The sequence below is a fragment of the Carassius auratus genome, chromosome 35, assembly GCF_003368295.1.
Source record: "Carassius auratus strain Wakin chromosome 35, ASM336829v1, whole genome shotgun sequence".
Classification (NCBI taxonomy): domain Eukaryota; kingdom Metazoa; phylum Chordata; class Actinopteri; order Cypriniformes; family Cyprinidae; genus Carassius; species Carassius auratus.
The window spans coordinates 17,160,290-17,184,717 of NC_039277.1; the positions used below are offsets into that span (position 1 = coordinate 17,160,290).

At 37.1% G+C, this 24,428-nt stretch overlaps 2 protein-coding genes across 3 annotated transcripts; both read right to left on the reverse strand.

The window, feature by feature from the left end:
• Positions 1 to 1,753: 1,753 nt before the first annotated feature.
• On the reverse strand, positions 1,754 to 10,220 carry pargl (poly (ADP-ribose) glycohydrolase, like). 2 transcript variants are annotated; one of them, XM_026220394.1, is made up of 16 exons: positions 9,784 to 10,220; positions 7,502 to 7,969; positions 7,312 to 7,398; positions 7,082 to 7,192; positions 6,916 to 6,987; positions 6,247 to 6,333; positions 5,755 to 5,915; positions 5,367 to 5,470; positions 4,834 to 4,894; positions 4,683 to 4,758; positions 4,460 to 4,607; positions 4,020 to 4,098; positions 3,801 to 3,909; positions 3,620 to 3,710; positions 3,392 to 3,520; positions 1,754 to 3,016 (listed from the first exon to the last, which is right to left on the reverse strand). In XM_026220394.1, the coding sequence occupies exons 2-16, from the start codon at positions 7,967 to 7,969 to the stop codon at positions 2,901 to 2,903; spliced, it is 1,899 nt and encodes a 632-aa protein (XP_026076179.1). In that variant the 5' UTR covers positions 9,784 to 10,220; the 3' UTR covers positions 1,754 to 2,900. The 2 variants fall into 2 exon arrangements, with proteins under 2 accessions (XP_026076179.1, XP_026076178.1); XM_026220393.1 differs by having other exon boundaries at positions 4,834 to 4,903; positions 9,784 to 10,219.
• Positions 10,221 to 10,468: 248 nt separating this feature from the next.
• On the reverse strand, positions 10,469 to 22,767 carry LOC113054698 (poly(ADP-ribose) glycohydrolase-like). The gene is made up of 8 exons (XM_026220416.1): positions 22,479 to 22,767; positions 15,793 to 15,862; positions 15,642 to 15,717; positions 15,116 to 15,194; positions 14,913 to 15,039; positions 14,732 to 14,822; positions 13,723 to 13,932; positions 10,469 to 10,618 (listed from the first exon to the last, which is right to left on the reverse strand). Exons 4-8 carry the CDS (start codon positions 15,184 to 15,186, stop codon positions 10,587 to 10,589), a joined length of 531 nt encoding a protein of 176 aa, XP_026076201.1. The 5' UTR covers positions 15,187 to 15,194; positions 15,642 to 15,717; positions 15,793 to 15,862; positions 22,479 to 22,767; the 3' UTR covers positions 10,469 to 10,586.
• Between the last annotated feature and the right edge of the window lie 1,661 nt (positions 22,768 to 24,428).

Consider the following 24,428-nt stretch of genomic DNA (forward strand, 5'->3'; position numbering starts at 1 on the left):
TTGTGCGTTTCTTTTAGGAACAGAACTGCAGAATAAGACCTTTCCTAAGTAGGCTACTGTGGTGGTTACAAGGTACAGTGATTACCATAGACAGTGTTTCTTTAATAGAGCATCACAGTCCCGCCCACAGCCCGAGACCGCTCTGGTGCCGGAAGTAAATTTCCCATTCATTTCTCTCATTGACTTTCGGAAAAATCCGTATCTAAAGAGTTTTAGAGCATGTGTGAGGATAACCAGCTACGGCTGAGCTCATAAGCATATAACATATCATTTGCAGTGAAAAAATTAAGAGAAAACCTAAAAAAGTCAAAGGTACAAGACTGTGTACATGGTAAACAAGCTACACTACGCGATAGTATATGCTCATATAAACGCAAAAGGATCATGGGGCACTAACCTTGCATCTTTTCATCAGTTCCCTTTTTCAGTACTTTCTTGGTGATCTTTCCAGGGTCCAGAGCACTCCTCTGTCCGTCCAGAGAGATTCCTGCAGATGTGCAATTATGACCCTGACATTTTCCCTGTAAATCTCTGGCTTTTAAGCATGAACATTTTAACCAAACATCAAATTAATTATGAATATTATTCTTGTCCTACTATTCATTTGTTTGACACAGAAAATCACAGAGGACTTTGCTGTCCAACAGCTTTATGTCTGTTACTGGATTGTGGTGAACTGTTCCACTCCTGCGAACTACTTCCATGTTCTTCAGATGCAGATCCTTCAGCCCTTCAGAAAGCCTGTAAAAGACATTTCACTCTTTTCATTATCTCTACAGGTTTCCCTCATCTTTAAAAACCTGGAAGTATCAGGGAATTTGAAACGTTTTAGTTTTGGAAAGCATGGATTAATCATGGAAAATCATATATTTGCAATGGAAACTTGAGTATTTTTGCTGTAAAATATTTAATTTGATTGTGATTCCATTTGTTTAGAGTAAATCTTACTAGCAAAGTCCAATTTGGGAGTAAATTGTTTTTTTTTAAGTAGCTTTTTCAATGATTTAGTCAAAATGGGTTACACATTGTTTTGAATTGATACATGAAAATGTATTGATCAAACATTGTGGGACTCTGTCTGTAACTAACTTGTGGTTTCATGAAGTTTTATTCTTTCCTATTTACTCTAGCTCATTATCTTCACAGCTAAATCACTGCTACGTCACCCAGAGGCCAAGTCAAGTTTTGACGACATGTTGCCAGATTTGTCCATTTGTAAATTTCCCACCCATACAGCATTCTGCAAAATGTTTTGGGTGTTTTTGGGTTTGATTAGGCACACACGTCAGACGTCTGATTCCAGAGTTCAGCTGAAATGAAGCGTCTCATCTTCTGCACAGGGAAAGTTTATTATGACCTCACCAAAGAACGAAAGACCAGAGGCCTGGAAGACACAGTGGCCATCAGCCGCATTGAGCAGGTACCTCCATACACTCTCATAATTATATTTATAAAATGGACCATTTATACACAGCATTATAATTTTCACTTAATGCCTGCATCCCTAAAATAGTTCAAGGATGTATTAGATGACTTTAAATATTTTTTTGTCCAGCTTTCTTTATTCCCATTTGACCTGGTGAAAGCAGACGCAGAGAAGTATCCCCAGGCTCAGCTGCTGTGGTGCCAGGAAGAGCATAAGAATCAAGGCTACTACGACTTCATCAAGCCACGCATCAGCAGGGTGTTCAACAACACCCGTCCCATATGGTAACTCATATGATATTTGACATACAGACAACAAAGCCATGTGTCAAGGAAATTTACATTTGCATTGTATTATTGTGATGGAAAGAAATATATACAGTTGTGGTCAAAAAGGACAAACAATTCTGGAAAATGTTATTTGTTTTACCAAAATAAAAGATAGTAGAATAAGATATTTAACATAAAAGACATTCACATATAGCCCACAAGAGAAAAGAATAGTTGAATTTACAAAAATGACCCAATATAAAAGTTTACATATGCTTGATTCTCAATACTTTGTTGTTACCTGGATGATCCACAGCCGGTTGTTCATGAGTCCCTTACTGGTCCTGAACAGTTAAACTGCCCAAAAGATGCTGGATGCTATGCATTCATGCAACAGTATTTGTACCCAATTATCCTTTGCATTGCTAATGCATGTAAGTCATGTAATAATAAAACATGTTAGACGTCAATTGTAAGTCGCTTTGGATGAAAGCGTCTGCTAAATGAAAACGTGCATTTAAGTTTTCTATTTACATGTTCTTCTCAGGTATGCCGGCCGAGAGCCTGGAACTGCCCCTTCCTCAGGCAACAAGAAAACTCATCTTGTGGAGCTGGAGCTGGAGCGGTTCTTAAACAAAGCCTTTAACCTGAATGCCTTCCAGGGCCAGTCCTAACCACCTCACCCCATCCACTCACTTCATTTCCATCCCTCGTTTTTCAGGAAACTCGCACCCTGCTGCTAGCGTTAGAGGCCAGACTGGCAGCTAGGAATGTCCTGACCAAAGCACAGGTTTGATTTGCACTGTACAGTAGATATGAGAGTAGGTATGAGAGGCCTATCTATGCAGATTTACTAAGTTCAGTCTGTTTGCTTGTTTGTACTAATAACTGATGCAAGAAAAATTTTTACATGAGCACTTGTGCACTTTTAGATGATACTAAGGCCTTTGATTAATATGATTTGTGACAGACTATAATTTGTTTTAATGTAAACAATTAAGTTTAAATGACACCTGTGGTCCAACAACAAATACATTCTATACAGCAGTTTTTTTTTTTATGATTGTTAACTTCATTACTTTGATCCTTCAGAAATCTGACACATTCAAAAGTAGCTTTACATATTTATTACTGCTGAACAGTTTTTGACTACTGTCCTCTGAAGTGAGCTTGTACAGTATATATCTCTGAGCAGCCAGGCAGATTTACAAACTAGCCTTATGATCGATCTTCTCACTGATGAATCCATATAGATCTTTTGGGAAGTGATGTTCACGAGCGTAGTATGCAGAGAAATCTTTCAACCAGTTGTACAGTTTATCTATTGAGAGAAGAATCAATCAGGTTACTCTTAACCTGAACTTGAAAAAACAGTTTTACTGATAGCATGAGGGCGTTAAATGGTATGCATGGAACCCTATGCAAAAAAATTCTATTTTTGCTTAATGCGTCCTTGCAAAATAAAAGTATTACGTAAAAAAAAAAAAAAATCTTACTGACCCCAAACTTTTGAATTTAAATGTAGAGCTTATGGTGTATCTGTCTAAAAAGATTTTAAATTACTAACTAAAAATCAATTTCTTTAGGAGGAAATGAATAGGATTTTTATTTGCGAAGCCCTGCTCAATTACTAATATCAGTATATAGTATAAGCCTATTAGTTTCTGTGTGTTTCGATGGCAGTGAATGTACTTACCCACGGTCACTTTTTTCATGGTCAGCTTCTCATGCATTGTTTGTATTTCTTTTGCAAGTTCTTTATTGCCAAAGGTGAAGTAAGCCATGTCTCGTCCGTTCACCGCAGCAGCCATCAACTGGATGAGAGCTTTAAAAGACAAACACATTCTGTTCTGTGCAGTTATCATAATCCATCTGTAGTGTCTCCAGATCAAGCAGGATGTGTGTGTGTTTTGTCTTCATTTACCTTTGAGTTTAGGATCTCCTTTAAAGGCGCCGCAGCCCCAGTTGCCCGTTGCGATGGCTGTTTTCACGTCTCCGTGGAATCCCACAAACGCCTTTGAGAGTCACACAGTATAAGCCTTACCTTACCATAACAAATACTTTCCACAGCAAACCTCAATATTTGTACTTGTCAAAACTAATACCTTGTTGAGTTCTCGTTTTATGTTGTCTTTAGTGTACTGTTCCCTCGGGTTCTTGAAGTCAAGTGCATCGATGGCAACAACCTGCCGATAACGTCTCTTCCAGATATCCCTATGAATGAATGTGACATCATTTTACACTCATTTACTTGTGGCTTTAAAACCAAATTTTTTTTTAAGTAAATTTTAGAATTTTGTACATTTATCATTATTATTACTTACCGCTTTGTGCGATCATCATATGGGCAGACCCAAGAAAAGGTTTTGCTGTAGCCAGAAGTATAGCTGTACATCTGAGGACCTATTGACACATTAGCAAAAAGACTCAGTCTAAGATAGATACTGGCAATAGCTCACCCAAAAAATTAAATATTTCTTAATAATATCTCACTCTCATGTTGCTTGAAATATGCTAATCAAATTAAAGATGTTATTTTCATCGCTGTGTCATAAGAAGTTGATTTGTTTTTTGTTTTTTTTATGCTTCAGAAAACTTTTTTTTCTTTTTCATTTGTCACACGATTGAGTTCAAAATGACTTAAAGGTCTAGTAGTGTGAGACCGTTTTAATCTGTGACTGTTTACAACGTAGGCATTTTAAAGGTTGTGTAGTATATTTCAGCCTTAAGATAACTTTGTCTGTGCTAAACTCCCCAGCAGTACCTGTGATCTTGAGGCACTCGTTATCAGCCAGTTTCTCAGTGAAGAGTCTGGCCACGATGAGCTCTGGACTCATGAGGAAGAGGATCTCCTCCTGAACCAATCCTGATCCCAGCACCCCACCACCAATAAATCTGCTGGCAAAATCCACCTGTCCAGAACAATGTGAACTAGCTGAAACTTACCTGAGTAACTGGTACAAGATTGTAGTTTAGATGAAACTGACCTGCAGCATCCCTGTGCCCTCATTCTCAATGGATCCTTCTGGAGAGATGTGAAGGTTCCTCAGGGGAACCTTTGTTCTAAAGTCCAACACGATCAGTAAGAGGCATGTCAAATCAATTCAGTCTATTCACTGTATAACTAATATAACTTACGTGTTCCAATTAGGGAGCTTTGATGGTGGAATGCTAATCCTTTCAAAAGTTACCAGTCCATCTGGTTTTGCTGTTAAATAAGTAAAAATACATATTTGGTTATATTACATCAAAAATCCTTTCATTGCTTGCTTCCTTTGAATTATGTGCTACGTCATTGACATACACTGCTGTTCAATAGTTTGGGGTCAGTACAATATATATATTTATATATTTTTAAAGAAATTATACTTCTATTAAGCAAGGACATTCAATTGAACAAAAGTGACAAACATTTATGAGGTCACAAAAAATGTATATTTCAAATAAATGCTGTTCTAATGATGCTGAAAATTCAGCTTTGATCAAAGGAATACATTTTAAAATAGTAATAGCATTTCACAATATGACTATTTTTACTGTATTCTTTTAAATGCAGTCTTGTTGGGCATAATATACTTTATTTTAAAAACTTTTTAATTAAACAATCTCACAGACCCAAAACTTTTAAACAGTAGTGTCCAGTATCTGTGTTTTAAGCATGTTCTCAATACCTGGTTCTTCATCATTTGTCACTGTGTTGAAGTAATGGAATATGGCCCTCAGTTTCTCTGCCTTTAGGTCTAATTTTGTTGGGTCTGTCTTGTTAGCAAATAAACTATGACAAAAAAATAAAAACAAATATATACATATACATTATATATATATATATATATATATATATATATATATATATATATATATATATATATATATACATACATATATATATATATATATATAGTTTAGATCAGAATGAAATTTCAAACCGGTTTCAAACAGGGAAGAGAGAGATGCATGTTTCTGAATGGTGTGTGTGTGTATATATATATATATATATATATATATATATATATATAAATATATATATATAGTTTCAATGTAATGTGATCAATGTAACACCTGCTGAAGTTGATGGTAGGGTAGTTGGCGTATTCTGAACCAGGTTTAGTGTCGTTCCTGTGAGGAAAGGTGCAGAAGAAGGCGTTTGCTAACAGACAGGAAATCTGCTGCTGAGACATCGTTATGCCCTGGTTCTGTTGCTGTCGCAGGAGAGGGATGGGCTAGAGACAAAGAGTAGAGAGTACAAGCAATGCAATTAATTCAATCTAAATCTCCATTGTTACAGCCTGACAAATTATGCATTTGTGTGCAAATGTGTGGTTTTGAGTTTTATGTCTTGCATGATTGTTGCTTGTCACACTATATAATATGAACCTGATGAGATTTTGCAAAAAGCCAATTCACAAACTTTGTCAAAATCATAACCAAAATCATACAGTGTGGACCAGACATTACTTAAACATAAGTTATACTAGTATATTTACATATTAACATAAGTAATACTAGAATAACAGAATTATTATTAACACAATAAAGGAGCCTGTAACATACCTTTTTAATGAGTTCAGGTAAATTAAGAGCTAGTTTGGCCATCTTTGGGATCAGCAAATGGAGATTATTGTCCATTGTTTGCAAGCGCTGTAAAGCAATTTCACAAATCAATCTGTGTATCTAGTGGTGTAAAGTATTTAAGTAAATGTAACAAACTACTGCACTTAAGTATCTTTTTGGCAACGTTGTAGTTTTACTGACTACTGATATTAGCAACTTTAACTTTCTAACTCCACAGGGACAGAAATTGGGCAGATGGGATCCTCCTCGGTAGAAATAGCATCCAGGGTGGGAGGTACGGTTGAAGGATATTTGTTAACTTAGGAGACTTCAGTGTTTTTAGGCATTTAAGAAGCTGTTGTGTGGACCTTGATTTATTTTTTTGAGGTGTTTGTTTTATTAAGATTTTGAAAAATAAATGTGATCACTCTCCTCACAAATGAAGTGCTTCTTATTTTTCAGGTGTTGAGGACTAGTGCATCTTTGAGTGCATCTTTAAGTAAAGTACTTAAGAACTGTTCAAATCAGATGCTCTTAGACTTTTACTCAAGTTGTATTGGAACTGGTGACTTGTAATGGAGTCATTTTCACTGTAAGGTACCCAGATACCCTTTAAACTTTTCACATTAATATTTACCTGTTCTCTGATATACTGATTGATTCACTAACCTGACCATAATTATAAAGTGCATCAAATGTCCATTTGTCCTTGTTGCTGGAATTGTAAGACATAATTGCAGTCTACAAATGGATAGAGACACATAACAGGTCACATGATAAACACACTTTAGGTAGTAATTGTAAAAGTAATTGTCAATGATTAGTGTTACAGTACCTGAACATCCCCAATAGAGTTACTGCCTTTGGTGAGACTGAGCAACGCCCGACGGGTGACCTCCCAGCGAGAGGGTTGTGCGTGGGACTTGTGATGGGATGGAGGCCGTGGCTATGGACAATAATCATTACTGAATATGAATGAATAATGAATATTATTTACTTGTTAATAAAACCTTTTATATAGAAATGATGATTTGTTTAAAAAGCATTTTGGATGCTCATACTTACATACAGATGTGGGAACTTCACATGGTGTTGATCCCAAACATCAGTCCCTTGATGAGGAACAATTACACCACTTTGGAAACATTTCAGCTGCTCAGACAAACCATTAACATGAATTATGACTGAATCAGTATTCATAGCACATTTTATAAGAAAAAAAATATAGAATAAGATGAAATTGCATGATTCTTACATCTATCAGTATTGTATGTTCTTTCTTCAGAAGTGGCTGGTCAAACTCTTTGTAGAAGTCTTGCATCGTTTTGAGGTTCCGGATGGGATATGTGGGCCCCAGCTCTATCGAAGGCTTTGGTCTTGTTCCTAAACTGGAAACGACTGAGGAAACATCTGAAGAGTCCATTGATGCACTTTGAGAGGGCTGGTTTGAGCTGCCTTCTCCAGATGTACTATGGTTTGGTTTGGGGTTTTGAACCTCAGCGGATTTGGCATCTCTGGTCGTTTTCTCTGCATTCTCACCAGCTGCAGGCCTTCTTTCTTGTCCCCCTTCCCTTCCATTCACACTAGATCTTTGCTTGCTGGTGTCCCATGCAGAATTAAGCTGTGATTGCTTGGATTCTCCTCTTGATGATGAATCAGTGTTTCCACTGTTATTCGTCTGATTCATGCATCCCTTCACTCCATCACTGTTGTTGTGTGACATCTAAGACCAAAATAAAACAAAAATATCATAGTACCCAAATCAAGACCGGGAGTCTTAAAAGTAAAGCAAATCCATGTATGGATTGGACAGGGTTTATAAAGGGCTCCTTGATTATCTCAATTTTTTAACTTTAGTTAGTGTGTTAGTGTTAGTGTGTTAGTGTTGCTGTTTGAGCATAATCTGCATTTAAGGCCTACAACACACGGCTGGTAGAGACTACAAGGAGCTTCTTCCTGGATTGGTGACATCACAAACCCCATGAAGAGTTGTTGTACAGTAGTAGACAGAGTGTTACCATTATCAATTAAACAATTACCCTACAAAAATGCTGCAACGCAATCGTGTATTCTGCTATACTACAGCTTTAATAAGGATGAAAATGTGTATCAAAAGCTAACAAACAGCAGTAGCATTTACAAATAACAGCGAATCTACAAAATACGAGTCAACTACAAACAAAAAAGCATAAGTTAACATTTTGAAATGCCCTGTAAGAGTTCAGCTCGATCCTCTTCACTAATATTCTCTGGATCTGATTCGAGCTCAAACTAATAAGGCAAAATTGATGCCATTTTTTACAATACACCGGAGCACATGCAACTGCCCGTAATGGTAATGGAAAAAGTCTTCATTTTGAGTTCAAGTGGTCTTGAAACAGAAAGGCAAAATTTGCAATATGGCTTAATGTGACAATTAAACCTTAAAAGGCTGTGATTTAATTAGTTTCAAAGTCAGAAATTCCCAAAAGCGCCTCCTGTTGGCAGAGAATGAATTTGCATTTTTAATCAGCCTGTCTGCTGTTTTTGTTCAGGTCGATATGAAAATTGACCAATGTTTTACGCAGCAAACACCAGAGTTTTAAATGTGAACTGGCGAATTGACAAGAAGATAATGCATTAAGAAATCTTAACAATTAAGACAGTAAAATATTTGTATATGTTATTTAATTAATATAATAATTGGTTCTTTTGACTCGTTCATTTTCTTAAAGATTGTTTAAAGGCTAAAATGTGAAGTTTATCATTTTAGAAAACTTGTTTTTGTGAAAGCCTGTATCTGAACTGTAAGTAATGCTTTTTACAGTTATTTAACAGTTTGATCTTACTATAGACATTGCCCTACTGCGCTCATATGGTATTCATTTTATTTGCAGGTCTCAAAAAGTCTTAAATTTGAGCTTAAGATTCCTGCAAATACCCTGTAGAGACCAAAAAGCTCATAAAATTATAGAGGCCACAAAAAAACAACTTATTTAACAACAATAATAGTAGAAGAAGTAGTAGTAGTTTAATGTGGCCTCTGTATAATAATCTGATGTGAGGTTTTTTGGCCTTTTTCTTAATGCGTTTCTTCATTTTTCTATATCGGATCTACGCATCTTAAGTCGTGTTTACTATTTCTTCCTGCAGTTCAAACTGTCAGGGTAACTTTAACCAAAAAAATCAATGGAGTACGGAAAAGACAGGACACACGGTAGTGCGTGGGGAAATAAAAATACAAATTAGTACGTATCGTTAATATAAATCACACTCAGTGTACTTAGAGGTATCTTGTAGGAAGAGGAAAATTCTAAAACAGTGCGTCTCCTCTCCTTTATGTTAACTAATAATAAATTATATATAATATATAGTTAATATTTGTTCTGCGGTGTTTCTTGCTCTTGCTCTTTCACTTTCGATTTTCATGAACTGTGTACAGTCAAATGTGCTGTTTTTAAAACGACCTCAATGTAACTTTCGCGAAGTTTTACAATGATACGTGTTAAACAGAAAGTACAGAAAATGGTAAATAGCATCTAGGCTAACGTTACTCACTTGATCGGCTGTAATAGTCCGTGTTGTTGATGTGGTTGTGATTGCTCGTGTGACATGGACGAAAGTGAACTGTTGATGTCCGTGTTGCGAACGAATCGTTCTTTTGAACCGGTTCTTTTTATTGAACCGGTTCACCAAATCGGACTGAATCGTTCATGTCTTTTTCAGACATGCCTTACAGTCCCTACGACTCTAAACCAATATCCTGGAGTTAATGTTACTCCTGTAACGCCAACAGCACTTTAAAAAAGCTGTATAGACTGAGAGGACCGATGAACACGAGCAGCTGACTTATACATGAGCGTTCGTGTACTATCGAGCGAACGGAGCTTTACTCGAGTCAACAGTAACGTTATACTGAAGCGAGAGCCTTTTTCTTTCGAACATATTCGACATACTGAGAACCGATGAGCTGGAGATACTGAGCTAAAACGGATTCTGTGTTTCACTGCGAGCGCGAATGTAATGACTTCATTACGTGATGACGTAAAAGAACCGGTGAACTGGGTTCATTGAATCGAATTGTCCGAAAGAACCGGACTTCCCATCACTAAAGTGAATGCGCAAGAATGAAACCTCGAGTTGGGCATTTCCTGAAAAAAAAAACTAATATTTATTTCTAAAACTGCCATTTAATCAATTCAGTCATGGTGTACTTTCCTGGTCAAAAAACGCTTTACACGGATGCCTTTTTTAATCTCTCACCTTTGGTCACCTGACTGTTGTCGTTCGTCTCTTTAACCACCAGATGGCGCCACTCCAATTAGTATACGTAGGCTTTAGCTGGTTTGCTAAGGAAAGTATTACTGTCTGTCACTTTTGCTCATACTTGTGGCTAGAAAAAAAAATACAATCATAAATGGAGCATTTGAATGTTTAAATCTCTTATTTCTTCAAATACAGACAGTAAAGTAGCGTTTATGAGGTACAGAAACAAAACTCTGAAACGATTAAAGTGCACCCGAAGCTAAATTGTTACACCATGGATGGGAAAGTCAAGGTACATTTTATTTTATTGTAAAATCTTAAAAACAATAAGCTGAGATAAAGCCAAAAACTTATCATATTACTTTAATCAATAAAAGCATTCAGGTTTTATTCTGCTGTTGTTTGTACTTATACTTGACGCAAGTGCACTACTATTTCTGTGAAAAAATATATATATTTTACAGTGAAATGTGTTCTTTATTGGATGTTACTGAGGCATTTGATTAATATAAATGTTGAATGACTATAAAGCCTTTTGATTAAGGTAAATAATTCGATTTATGTGGCACCTGTAGTCTGAAAACATTTCAACAACTTTTTTATTTTTTAGTATAGTAGTACACAGGGGTGGTTCTAGGGTGAGTGGAGATCCGGGGCTTAGCCCAGAAAAATCCATGTATGTGAATTTTTATTTTAATAAATCAGAAAGATTTACCTTGTTTAAAATATCCAAAAACAAATTTAAAACATTTTAAAGTATTGAGGAAAATACATTTGCTTTTTGCAAACAAAAATTAAGAATTGCAAAACAAATGAAACAGCACGAAAGCAATGATTTTGCAATAAATATTTTCCATGGTCATATCTATTAATTAGTTCCAATGGGGTCGCTGTGTCCATTTCTTTTACTGTCTATGTTTGTGGCACTGTTTCGAAGTGGGGGCGGAGTCAAGGGACAGGGGCGTGTACAACATGCCTCCATGGAAGTGACGTCATCGCCCGAGAGGCAGCTCACTGATCCAGGTCCTGTCATGATGAGCAGAGACCTTTGAGTGGATCGTTTATTTTTATTCAGTAGCATTAAAACATTCATGTTTTCATTTTATCTACTTTATTAACAAATGTTTGTGTATTAGCAGCGTTTGCTCAAGTTAAAGAAGTTGTTAACATGAACATCTGCTGTTTATTTCTCTCCATGTGCACATTTTTATAGCATGTATTGGGATCACTAATCATTTGAGTCAGTTCGGGAGTTCGTAGCGGGTTCGCGAATCATTTGAGTCAGTTCGGGAGTTCGTAGCGGATTCGCGAATCATTTGAGTCAGTTCGGGAGTTCGTAGCGGATTCGCGAATCATTTGAGACAGTTCGGGAGTTCGGAGCAGGACCGCGAATCATTGAGTCAGTTCGGGAGTTCAAAGCGGGTTCGCGAATCATTTGAGTCAAATTGGGGATCGCGAATCATTTGAATCAGTTCGGGAGTTCGTAGCGGGATCGCGAATCATTTGAGTCAGTTTGGGAGTTCGGAGCGGGACCGCGAATCATTGAGTCAGTTCGGGAGTTCAAAGCGGGTTCGCGAATCATTTGAGTCAAATTGGGGATCGCGAATCATTTGAATCAGTTCGGGAGTTCGTAGCGGGATCGCGAATCATTTGAGTCAGTTTGGGGATCACAAATCATTTGAAGCAGTTCGGGAGTTCGTAGGGGGATAGCGAATCATTTGAGTAATCTGACTCCAGTTTGGGAGTTGGATCGGGATTGCGAATCATTTGAGTCAGTTCGGGAGTTCGTAGCGGGATCGCGAATCATTTGAGTCAATTTGGGGATCGCGAATCATTTGAATAAGTTCGGGAGTTCGTAGCGGGATCGCGAATCATTTGAATCAGTTTGGGGATCGCTAATCATTTGTAGCAGTTCGGGAGTTCGTAGTGGGATCGCGAATCATTTGAAGCAGTTCGGGAGTTCGTAGCGGGATCGCGAATCATTTGAGTCCTCTGACTCCAGTTTGGGAGTTGGAGCGGGATCGCGAATCATTTGAGTCAGTTTGGGGATCGCGAATCATTTGAATCAGTTCGGAAGTTCAAAGCGGGTTCGCGAATCATTTGAGTCAGTTCGGGTGTTCAAAGCGGGATCGCGAATCATTTGAGTCAGTTTGGGGTTCGCAAATCATAGCTGTATGTGGATAGGCATTTTTAACTAATTTAGTAGCTAGTTCTATTTACGTTTTCCACGCTTGTTTAGATGTGAAATGTGAACTCGTATTTTTTGTTTTAATGATGTGCCTTTTAACAGTATCAAGTATATTAAAAAACTAAACAAATCGTGCCTAAAAAGTGCACGCATCTAGGCTAATGTAAAATTAGGCCTACATCATGAAGTCATACTAGTGCCTGTGTGCATTTTGAGTGCGTTCTTTCACTGCATTATTCGGTGTATTCAAATGCATTTATGAATGTATGTGAATGATCACAAAATTCAAGATATGAACCCTTTGTGCCAAAAAGGTTATTTCTTGTCATTATAGAACCTTTTTAGCATAAAAGGTTCTTTGGACTTGAGTAAAGAACCCTATGGTTCTATATAGAACCCCAATGATCCCTTTCTTCTAAGAGTTTGTTGTCATACAGTTGTATCATTATTCAGAGTATAGCTTTACATAATACTGTTTTTACTAGTTTGTTATCCTTCTGCCTGATCTTCTCTCTGATGAATTTGTACAGGTTTATTGGCTAGCCACTTTCATTAGCACAGTTTCCACAGAACTTCTTCAGGAGCTTGTACAGTTTACATGTTGAGAGAAGAAACGATCCAATAATGCTTCACATTCTTGTTCCCGCTGTAGTTTAAGTTAATCTTCGGACTGAATGTTGATCTAAATCAAAAAACTATTTTTAAATAATGCATTTGTAGAGCAACACAGAAAAGGCCATTTTTAGTGACAAGAGCTACAAAAGTAATTTTACCTTATAGGTTACTATAAGCAACATTCAGAAAAACTAGGTTGTTATGGCAAAAAATAAATAAATTACACTGCACTTAAAATCAGAGCTCATAGTGTATTTCATATAAAGTTTTGGACTAAAGATCTATATCTACAGTATGTATCTAAAAAATGTATTTCTAAAAATATATAGAAGAATATGAATCAATCTTTCTTTGCGTAACGTTATTGTTGTGCACCATTAATAAACCAATGAATACCTGTGTGTTTTGACTTCAGTGAATGTACTTACCCACGGTCACTTTTTTCATGGTCAGCATCTCATGCATTGTTTGTATTTCTTTTGCAAGTTCTTTATTGCCAAAGATGAAGTAAGCCATGTCTCGTCTGTTTACCGCAGCAGCCATCAACTGGATGAGAGCTTTAAAAGACAAACACATTCTGTTCTGTGCATTTATCATAATCCATCTGTAGTGTCTCCAGATCAAGCAGGATGTGTGACCTTTAAAAATAATATGGGAAAGAGATTTAAGTAGAACCTTTGAAGATGATGTATGGGTAAATATTTGTAATAGAATTCATTTTCCATTCACAAGTATCAAGATTAAGGAGGCAAATTTTAAGTTTATCCACAAAACCTATTTAACACCTTTAAAAATGCATAAAATATCAAATGCATCAAGATTGCAGTCTTTTAAAAGGCTATTGGAGATCAATTCATTCTTTCACTCAGTTAGTTTTGGATAAACATTTTGACCTGAGTAACAGTTTATATTTGTTAAATGATATTGATAACTTACAGTTAGATCAGAAAAAATGCAGGTTATTTCTTTTGATATCTTATTTTGCAAAAAAATGCATACTTTTATATTGGAAGAAAGTTTCCTCTCCATCTCTTAAGACTTTTTTTGACCAATTGTCTTCATTTTTGCCATTAGAAAAATTAACTTTGGAGAAATATAACCATGGACATCTCTTTAATGAATTTTGGTGCCCTTTACTTTTGGGTATTGGAAAATGATATGACCTTGTAGATCAAGTTCTGTATACTTGCTGTTCAATTATTTATTTCTCTTTATTTTATGTTTTTTTTTTTGTTTGTTTTCTCTTTTTTTATGTTGTTGTTATATCCCTATGTGGGTGGTGGGTGGAAAAATGTTTAAAGGAAAGTCGTATACAGAAAATGTGTTAACATTAAAATCAGGGATTTTTCTTTTTTTCCTCTGTATGTTATATAAATGATTTTCTTTTGAAAAGTAAAGTAAAAAAAAAGGATGTTTGTGTGTTTTGCCTTCATTTACCTTTGATTTTAGGATCCCCTTTAAAGGCGCCGCAGCCCCAGTTGCCCGTTGCGATGGCTGTTTTCACGTCTCCGTGGAATCCCACAAACGCCTTTGAGAGTCACACAGTATAAGCCTTACCTTACCATAACAAATACTTTCCACAGCAAACCTCAATATTTGTACTTGTCAAAACTAATACCTTGTTGAGTTCTCGTTTTATGTTGTCTTTAGTGTACTGTTCCCTCGGGTTCTTGAAGTCAAGTGCATAGATGGTAACAACCTGCCGATAATGTCTCTTCCAGATATCCCTATGAATTTGATTGTGGCTGTAAAACCAACCAACCTTTATTTTTATTTTTTTTATGAACTTTAGAATTTTGTGGATTTGTCATCATTGCTTACCGCTTTGTGTGATCATCATATGGACAGACCCAAGAAAAGGTTTTGTTGTAGCCAGAAGTAAGACTGTACATCCGAGGACCTGATGACACATTAGCAAAAAGAGGAAATGTCATGTAACCATCAACACCATCACTCTGTCAAGTTACTGTGTTTTGTAACCAAGTTTATGTGTGTGTAACCATTCTATAGTGAATCTGTTGCATTGCGGGTGTGAAATTTGCTGATATAAAAAAGTGTCATGTGACTGCGTGACAAAATTATGTCATTTAAATTTTTGCATGAACTATCGCTGTAACTGACTGAAAGTTGTTTTAGTTTTCTAAATTTGTCTGTGCTAAACTCCCCAGAGTCTGGCCACGATGAGCTCTGGACTCATGAGGAAGAGGATCTCCTCCTGAAAGAATCCTGAACCCAGCACCCCACCACCAATATATCTGCTGGCAAAGTCCACCTGTCCAGAACAATGTGAACTAGCTGAAACTTACCTGAGGAACTGGTACAAGATTGTAGTTTAGATGAAACTGACCTGCAGCATCCCTGTGCCCTCATTCTCAATGGATCCTTCTGGAGAGATGTGAAGGTTTGTCAGAGTTTTCTTCTGTCTAAAGTCCAACACGATCAGTAAGAGGCATGTCAAATCACTTGAGTCTGTTTAGATTGTAATTCGTGTAACTTACTTTTCACATTTAGGGAGCTGTGATGGTGGAATGCCAATCCTCTCAAAAGTAACCAGTCCATCTGATTTTGCTGTTAAACAATTAAAGGCCATGTGATATGTGTGTTTTCAGTACCTGGATAGTAATTATGACTTTTATTTGTCACTGTGTTGAAGTAATGGAAAATGGCCCTCAATTTCTGTGCTTTCTATGCTGATTTTGCCGGGTCTTTCTAGTCAGTAAATTGAGTTACATTAGCAGACTTGAGTTACATTATACTAGTACTTTGGGAGTCTTAATTAACACTTTATTTCCTAGAGCGCCCTCTCGCGGCTGTAGACGGTAATGTTTTCTCTTGGTTCTTGGGTCTAAATAAATGCGACTTATAGTCCAGTGCGACTTATATATGTTTTTCCCTCGTCATGACGTATTTTTGGACTGATGCGACCGAAAAATACGGTACCTGTTTAATGAGTTCAGGTAAATCAAAAGCTAGTTTTGCCATCTTTGGGATCAGCAAATTAAGATTATTGTCCTTCGCATTTAAGTGTAAAGCGATTACACAAATCTGTCATCAATATGTATTTTCACTTTAACATTTACCTGTTCTCTGATATAAACTAGAGAATGATTCACTAACCAGACCATATTAAAAAGTGCATCAAAAGTCCATCCGTCCTTGTGGTTAGAATTGTATGACATTATTAACTACATTCTTTTCTGTAACTTGTCCAAACTTTGCACAGAGATTCTCAACTATGAAAGATATGAGAGAATAATTTGATACACTATTTTACTTTAATGTAGTTACAAAATATGATCATATCCCCATGCTGAATTTAGTCATAGAGTCAATGTCAGTCATATTTAAAGACCAAGGAGAGAGGGAATTGTCGTAGTTAAACCTCCAAACATTTGGTTATCTCTGAAAAGACTTGAATGTGCTCTTTATAGCTGCTCTAAGAAATAAAACTGTGACTTAAATGGTCTCAAAGAAATGTATTTTAACATAATTTCAGGACATTGCCTCTTATGGCTGGGTCTCAGGAGGATAAAGAATATAAGAAAAAAAGCAAAATGGGTTCGTTTTTTATTAGTGTTAAATTGCCAAGTTTGTTAACGGGGTTCGAACGTTGCAATAAAGAAAAAATCGAAAGCTCGATTCGAAGTCAAAACGCGAATATTCTCCTTATATGACGTATATGACGATACACTGACCGGATATGAGATCTCGTTTCAAGAGCGAACTTTAAACAGCGCGAAATTACCTTTTCATTAAATAATTTAGCAGACATCAATCAAATTATTCACTTATTGGCTAAAACGATTCTGAAAGCGATTTTTATTTTGAAAAAAAAAAAACTATAATTACCATTATCACATTTTACGGTAATTATACAAAATTCAATTGGAGTAGGAGAAAGAAATGAAAGCACAGTATGTAGTTATATAATTTATACTGTAGTGTATAGAGCTCTTTAAAGAGTCTTTAAAACCATGTTTTTAAAAGTAGCTACAATAGTGAAGCTGAACTGGGGGTAAGGGGGGGGTATATAATATCTACTATCTAATATCTTGTTGGTCTTTAGTTTTTCGTCCCATTCGACGCTCAGTGTTTGTGAATGCTTGTGATGACTACATTTATTTGTAACACCTCCTAATGGTCGGTCACTTGTTCGGTTGCTATTCGTCACGTCAACCACAAGATGGAACCACACTCCGATTTTATAACCATCCTTTACTTTCTCAAAACTTAAAGCGTCAAAACCGTGCTATATTTCTAGCTACAGAAAACAAAAGAAGAAGAAAGAAAAAAAGGGGAAACAAAGCAGTCTCTGGGACGGTACGCTTAAAAAGGGTGGCATATTAGATCCTTAAAGGTACATATTACGTGTTCTAGTATAAATATTATAATATTACAATACAAAAGTAGATGAAGAAGTAACTATTATAATAGGGAAACAAGATGCAGTACTCTGGGTCTTACGGGTACTCGCTTAAAAAGGGATGCATAATGTATGATCTACTTAAAAGGTGCACTATCCGTGTTAACACTATTCATCAGCATATGAAGACTAACACCAGGATTTGGTTTTTCCAAAAAATACTTTTTACTTTTCGATTTCAGTTTAATAAGAAATAATTGAAGTCACATAAATCACTGTTTACACAACTCACTTATATTACTGCTCGTCAGTACACCTGTTCTCTAATCAGCGGTTAATTCCATCAGGTGCGTGATTTCACATAGAGCAGCTGTTACTACACAGAGCCGTTATTAACTGAGAAGATGCGCAAATCCAGTTCATTTTCAGCGTTTATTGGCACGGTTGTATGAACATATGGTTCACGCACCTGATGGAATAAACCGCTTTAGAGAACCGGCTTTACTGAGATGCGCATTAACGAGCAGCCGATCGTGATCGGAGCACTCCTACAAAATAATTACTGAATCTCCACCCGTCGAAACTAGCTTTCTGTTGCTGGGAACCTTCCTCTGAAAAAGAGCTTGCCATTGTTGACGCTTCCATTTTTCCCCATCTGTCTGAGCGTGCCGCTCTGCTGCCGGCTGTCGACCAATCAGTGATGGTAAATGATACCTCGTGCCAAACCCAGACCAATCACTGTTCCATTCACGCCCTCCTTCCCTTCCCTTCTGTTCTCTGTGTTGTGTGCCTTGTGTGTGATGAAGGTGCTACTGGCAAATGTAACGCAAGTAACTAGCTTGGGAAAACTGTAATAATATTACCATTTTCAGACGAGTAATGCCTTACACTACTAGTTACTGAAAAAAGTAATATTATTACAGTAACGCGTTACTTTGTAACGCGTTACACCCAACACTGCATATTACTACCTCAAGTATACATATTAGTTCCTAAATGGTACATATAAGTATCTTTTGAAAGGCTACTATTGTACATTTTCTTCTGAAACTGTCCTACTTCTCTTGTTCTTAAAATTAGGCATTTTCACAAAACTGCAGCTACTAACCACCAGCCACTGTGTCTCTGTTAGTTCTGTTGGTCAAACCTGTGCTCACTGGTGCCTGAAGCCCTCAGCGGGACGCCGGGGACAGAGATTCACCTCAGGCAAGAGGAACAACAGCTCTCTTTAAATGTGAAAAGCTGTCCCTGTTTGAGTCAGATGGTTACTCTGCACGCTCTGCTGTCAGACCCATCACATGATTGGCCTGCTGTCCTGAGCTGCAATCTCATTATCCCTGCTACTTCCACCATCACTGGCCCTACAACCTCAAACTCACCAGCAAATACAAAGACTCAATGTTGAAGCAGTTTTATAATATTACTGTCATTATTGATCCTTGACATTGGCAAACAATATATAAAATATAATCAACATGTAAGCATAAATCACAGATATCTCTGTTTGAGAGCTCATATATCTTGGATGACATACTTTCTTCCAGCTTTCTCTGTTTTCATCCTAATTAGGAGGGATGTGGGATGATTGAGACAGACAGAATGTCCTCTTCAATCGCTGCCTCTGCCTCTGATGTGGCTATTAATGTCTGTCTGAGTTATGGAACTGCATAAGATCCAGCAGCTTTATACAACACACGGTGCCTTAGGTGACTCTACTTTTCGAATATGACAACTGTAGTTTGATGACTGGCCTCGTAAAAACAAACTGTGTGTGAGGAGGCTTGACAACAGGTGTAGAGTCCTTCAAAGAACAACTGTTTCCTTGGTTTAATCTGTATGTTTTTTATAAAAGAAAAAAATATTAAAATAATTACATAAAACGTTTGTCTCCCGCTATATACTGTATATATAAATCCTACTGAGGGGAATTCTTTTCGGAAATACAATTTATCAAAAATTATGGTTAAGACATTTATAAAGTTACCAATGATTTCTATTTCAGGTCAATTCTATCTTATGTACTTTCTATGAATCAAAGAATATAAATAAAATGTAAATTAAATAATTATTTTTCTTTATTAGAAAAATTCTCTAAATTGACATGACACTGATGGATTGCAAACAACAGTAGAAATGGAATTTACCATCAAAACACGTGACAACAACAGTGAATTTAGGGTCAAATGTTATTTTACTATTAGCCATATTTCCAAATGGCACAATTAATTCTAAAACAAAATTATATAGATTTTTATGCATTTGGGATATGCTTTTATACAAAAAGACTTTCTTAAATTGCAGTCAATGCAGTCAATCAAAAAAGTTGATAAGCCTTTTTGTTTTTATTGTGCCTGATTTTACAGTTAGTTGCAGTTTATTATTTGCATTTCGCATTGTTTTTGCCACCTGAACAGTCTTGGTGAGCTACTAAACAGAGCTGTGTCGGATGATGCAAATGCAGATATGAGGTAAAGCTTCTTGTTGCTGGTGTTTCAGAGAACATGGCTGGAAAGAACAGCTCTTTCACTCCGCTCCTGCCCTCTTTTTGCTGCCGACTGTTATTGTCGGTCAGCCACTTCCCAGGAATGTTCCTCTTCAGGCCAGGCAGAAGTCACTGCAATGGAATGCGGCGCGCAACAACAATGTTGACTTAAAAAGGCCAAAAAAAGGAGTGGAATGGATATGGATGCGCGAGCGTCACATGAGCCCGTGCTTAATTTAAATGCTTTCATTAGAGCGCAAATAGAACCTGGACAAATCAGTGTTTCATTATCTCGCTTTAAACACAGCTGCGTTTGAGCGTTGCGTGTGATCGCACCAGGTTGTGAATTTGTCCACCGCGCTGCGTCTGAGTGCGCGAGGGTAGGATGGGGGGGGGGGGGGTCTAAGCAGTCAGATTACTCTTTGTCTGTCCTTTTTGCTCATCCAATGGGAACACAAAGACAGACAGAGCTGGCAGAGTGGCATTCTAGCTCGCAATCTGCCGCGCAGTGAGATTAGCCGCGGTCAGATTGACGCGGCGCGCCGGAACGCGCGGTTCCACAGCGTTCAAAAGGATCAATAGCCCGAGAGCTGTTTGACCCTCATACAGTGTGCGATGTGGTTGGCGAGCGCGCGGCGATCGAGGGGGGTTGGTTGGTTGTTCTAGCCTGTGACATTGTTAAATGACTGCAGTAGATGGGGAGAGGGAGGGGATGCAGCAGGTCGTGGGGGAGGGGAGCCTGTGGGAGGTGGCATTGACATCGATAGCGAGGAGAAAGATGAAAAAAGGCAAAAGAATCTCAGCACCTGTTTCCAGGGCAACAGGGAGCTGCTGAGCATAAGTCTGCACTGGCCGCATGCAGTGATGCACACACTAACTAATAAAGACTCGGGGTGTTTTAACAAGGATTCTGAGCTTTGAGCATCGAAAATGGTAGGGATATTTGGATAATCAAAGGTTAAATATTCATATTCGGCCATTATGTGCACTGCATAGTGTCATTCGAAACCCTAGCATTTTTTCATGGACCATTAAGCAGACTTTTTAAGAACATTTACGCAACTTTCTTCCGTACAGCAACATTTCACAATGACCACGTCAGTCAGTCTCCAACATTCCCAAAAATGAAGTCTTGTGAAGTCAGTTGATTGGTTTCTGTGGTAAACAAATGGAAATTTTAAAATTGTATGCTTCATGAAAATTCTCAAATTTAATTTGCCAAGATATTCGGATTCGTAAAAGATTCTGATTTCACTGTTGAAAATAAAGGTTCTTGATTGGTTCCTGTTCTTTTTTTCTTTTTTTACACTCTTTAAAATAAAGCTCCCTTTAGTGGTTTTCACAGTGATGCAATAGAATACCATTTTAGGTTCCCCAAAAAACCTTTCTGTGGAAAGTTCCTAAAATATTTTTTTATTCCCTTCATGTAAAGAATGTTTTAAAACTAAAGATAATTGTTTCCACTATAAAGATCCCTTTGTGCAATGGAAAAGTTCCACAGATGTTGAAGCTTCTCCATGCAACCATACAGATACCAGTATTTTTAAGAGTGGAAAGATTATTCAAACGTTTTTCACACTATTTAAAAAATCTAAATATTCCAGGTAAAAAAGGCCTATTGTATATTGACAATATAGTGTAGCATTGTGTAAAGCAGAAGTCCCTTTCAAACCAAGCTGCTTCCTGCATGACCATCTGAAACCATTATGAAACCTGCATGGGGAAATCATTTGTCCTTACGTGAAATTCCAGGTTGTGAAATTCCTATTTAAATGACTGGATCTTGCAAGCAAATATTTGCAGAGCAACAGTAAATGTAGTGCATTTTTTATATAAATAAAAAACCTGTTCACTGCAAGGGTCTTTTGGAAACCCTAAATGGTTCTTACTCTTTTGCAGCCTTTATTTTTAAGAGTGTTGGCTATTGGTTTTTTTGATGTCAGGAGACAAAAAATTAGATATGAGTCTGTTTGACATACACATGATATAGTGTGCAAGTTCAGTGATTCTGGAGCATAATCACAATGAACAATTGAAAAAGAGTTGCTTAAACATGCTAAATAATGACAGAATTGCATGGGTGAAATAAATTCTTTATAAGTATGAAGAATCTTTAACATCCATGGAAACTTTCCACTGAACAAAAGGTTCTTTATAGTGGAAAAAGATTCTTTAGAGGATATAAAATGCTCTTCACACTATAATGGTTCTTTTATTAAAATGTTAATTGAAAGTTTTTTTGTGTGTGGTTTTTAAGCATACTAACACATCAGGGGTTGCACATCAGGATTATTAGAAATAATGTATTTTCATTGTATTGGTGTCTGTCTCTTTGTTACCTGCTCAGCTGAATGACTCTGACGTTTCTACCTCTGACAAAGAATATTCTGTTCTGTTTCCCTACAGCTCTTCGTCTGGCCCCAAACCTCCAGACTAACGTTCAGTCATGCTCATCAAGACTGCAGATCCATTGTTCTTTCCTCAGCAGCTCCAGTCTAGTCCTCCCCTCCCTCCCTCCATTCTCTCTGCAGGATAATTCCCATGATATGTTCTTGCCATTGGCATGGGGCGTACCATTCTCAGCAAGGGGTGAGAAGAAACAAACAGTATCTCTTTACGCCTCCCACAGATTTTTTTTTACCAACATTTGCATTTTAAAATCATGCACAGCTTTTATTCACAGAGATGTTGGTGAAGTATAGTGATACTATTAAGAGATTTTGATATCTGGAGACATAACATGCAACTCCCACCCCTCTGTTGCACAAACATTTCACGACCCGATCCCCTCACGGTGTAGTAAAGTGCCTGTTTTATTGACTCAATGTCTTTAGGGCAGTTCTCTTCCCATTTTTAACAGGACAGGAATGAGAGAGGAATAACAATTATATCACTGCATGAAAGCGAGCGCTTGATAAACAAAAAAAATGGGTGACGTGATCGCTGCATCTTTCAGCGATAACATCACAGAGGCAAAAGAGCATCAGAACAAATCACAAACACACAAATGCAGAGGCGAGAGAAAGCCAGGAAAGCAGATGAAAGATCAGGCTGATGAACACCGTCTGTCTCTGTCACCTCATGCCCAGAAGCTGAATTCAAACCCTAACATGACACCGTCTCTGCCAAACGCAGCGCCGCTGACTGCTGCCAGATTGCAATACATCTGTTTCACAGCTAAACTACTGCTGTTCCTTTTTGCTGGATCTGAGGCAGCACTCAGTCACCAAATGTACTTTTAATTCACATTCCTGGTCTTATTGTGTGCGATTCATCGTGCATGTTATTCCGGAGAAAATAACACAAATTAAAAATGAAATAAATGTTAAGTGCAGTTGATATTTAAGCATGCAAGGGTTTGAGAAAAGTTGAGTTCACCCTTCTGTGATCTCTCTATTGTGAGGTTTGCATGAGTCTGAACCAGTCTTTTCACTACCTGCTGCTTTATAGAGGACAGCAGACACCGCTGCTCTTCTAATTCATGATTTATAGACATTTGGCTACCTGCCCGTATGAAAAACATGTCCCTGGACACATCGGGACTCATTCATGAAATGCAAGTGAAAGGAATTTCTGTGTAAATTGTTTCTAATACAACAAATTACATAAAAGTGCATAAAGTGTTTTTCACTTCTTTTGCTTGTGTTTCATGAATGAGCCCAACACTGATTAAACAACTGTGCTAAAAAATCTGAGATTCAGGGGAAACAATTTGGCAATGGTTTAACATGATTGATACATGATCAAAAGTTTGAGGTCAGTTTTTCTGTCAGTATGTTTTTTTTTTCTTATTGTTCACCAAAGCTGCTTTTATTTGATTATCAATACAGTAAAAACTAAAATATTATGGAATCTTGTTACAATTCAAAATAACTGTTTTCTGTTAACAGTATAATATAATTTATTCCTGTGATCAAAGCTGTATTTTCAGCATCATTACTCCAGTCTTCAGTGTCACATGATCCTTCAGAAATCATTCAATATTTGAGGTCAAGAAACATTTGTTGAAAACAGTTGTGCTGCTTCATATTTTTGTGGAAACCATGAAACATTTATTTTCAGGATTATTTGATGAATAGAAAGTTCAAAAGAACAGCATTTATTTGAAATAAAACAACTTTTTTTAACATACATGTCTTTACTTTAACTTCTGACCAAAATAATACAGCCTAGCTGAATAAAAGTATTACTTTCTTTAAATACATTTTTCACCCCAAACTTTTGAACAATAGTGTATATTATTCACAAACCAAGTAACTTTTTGTGTGGAAAAAAAAAACAAATTCCCC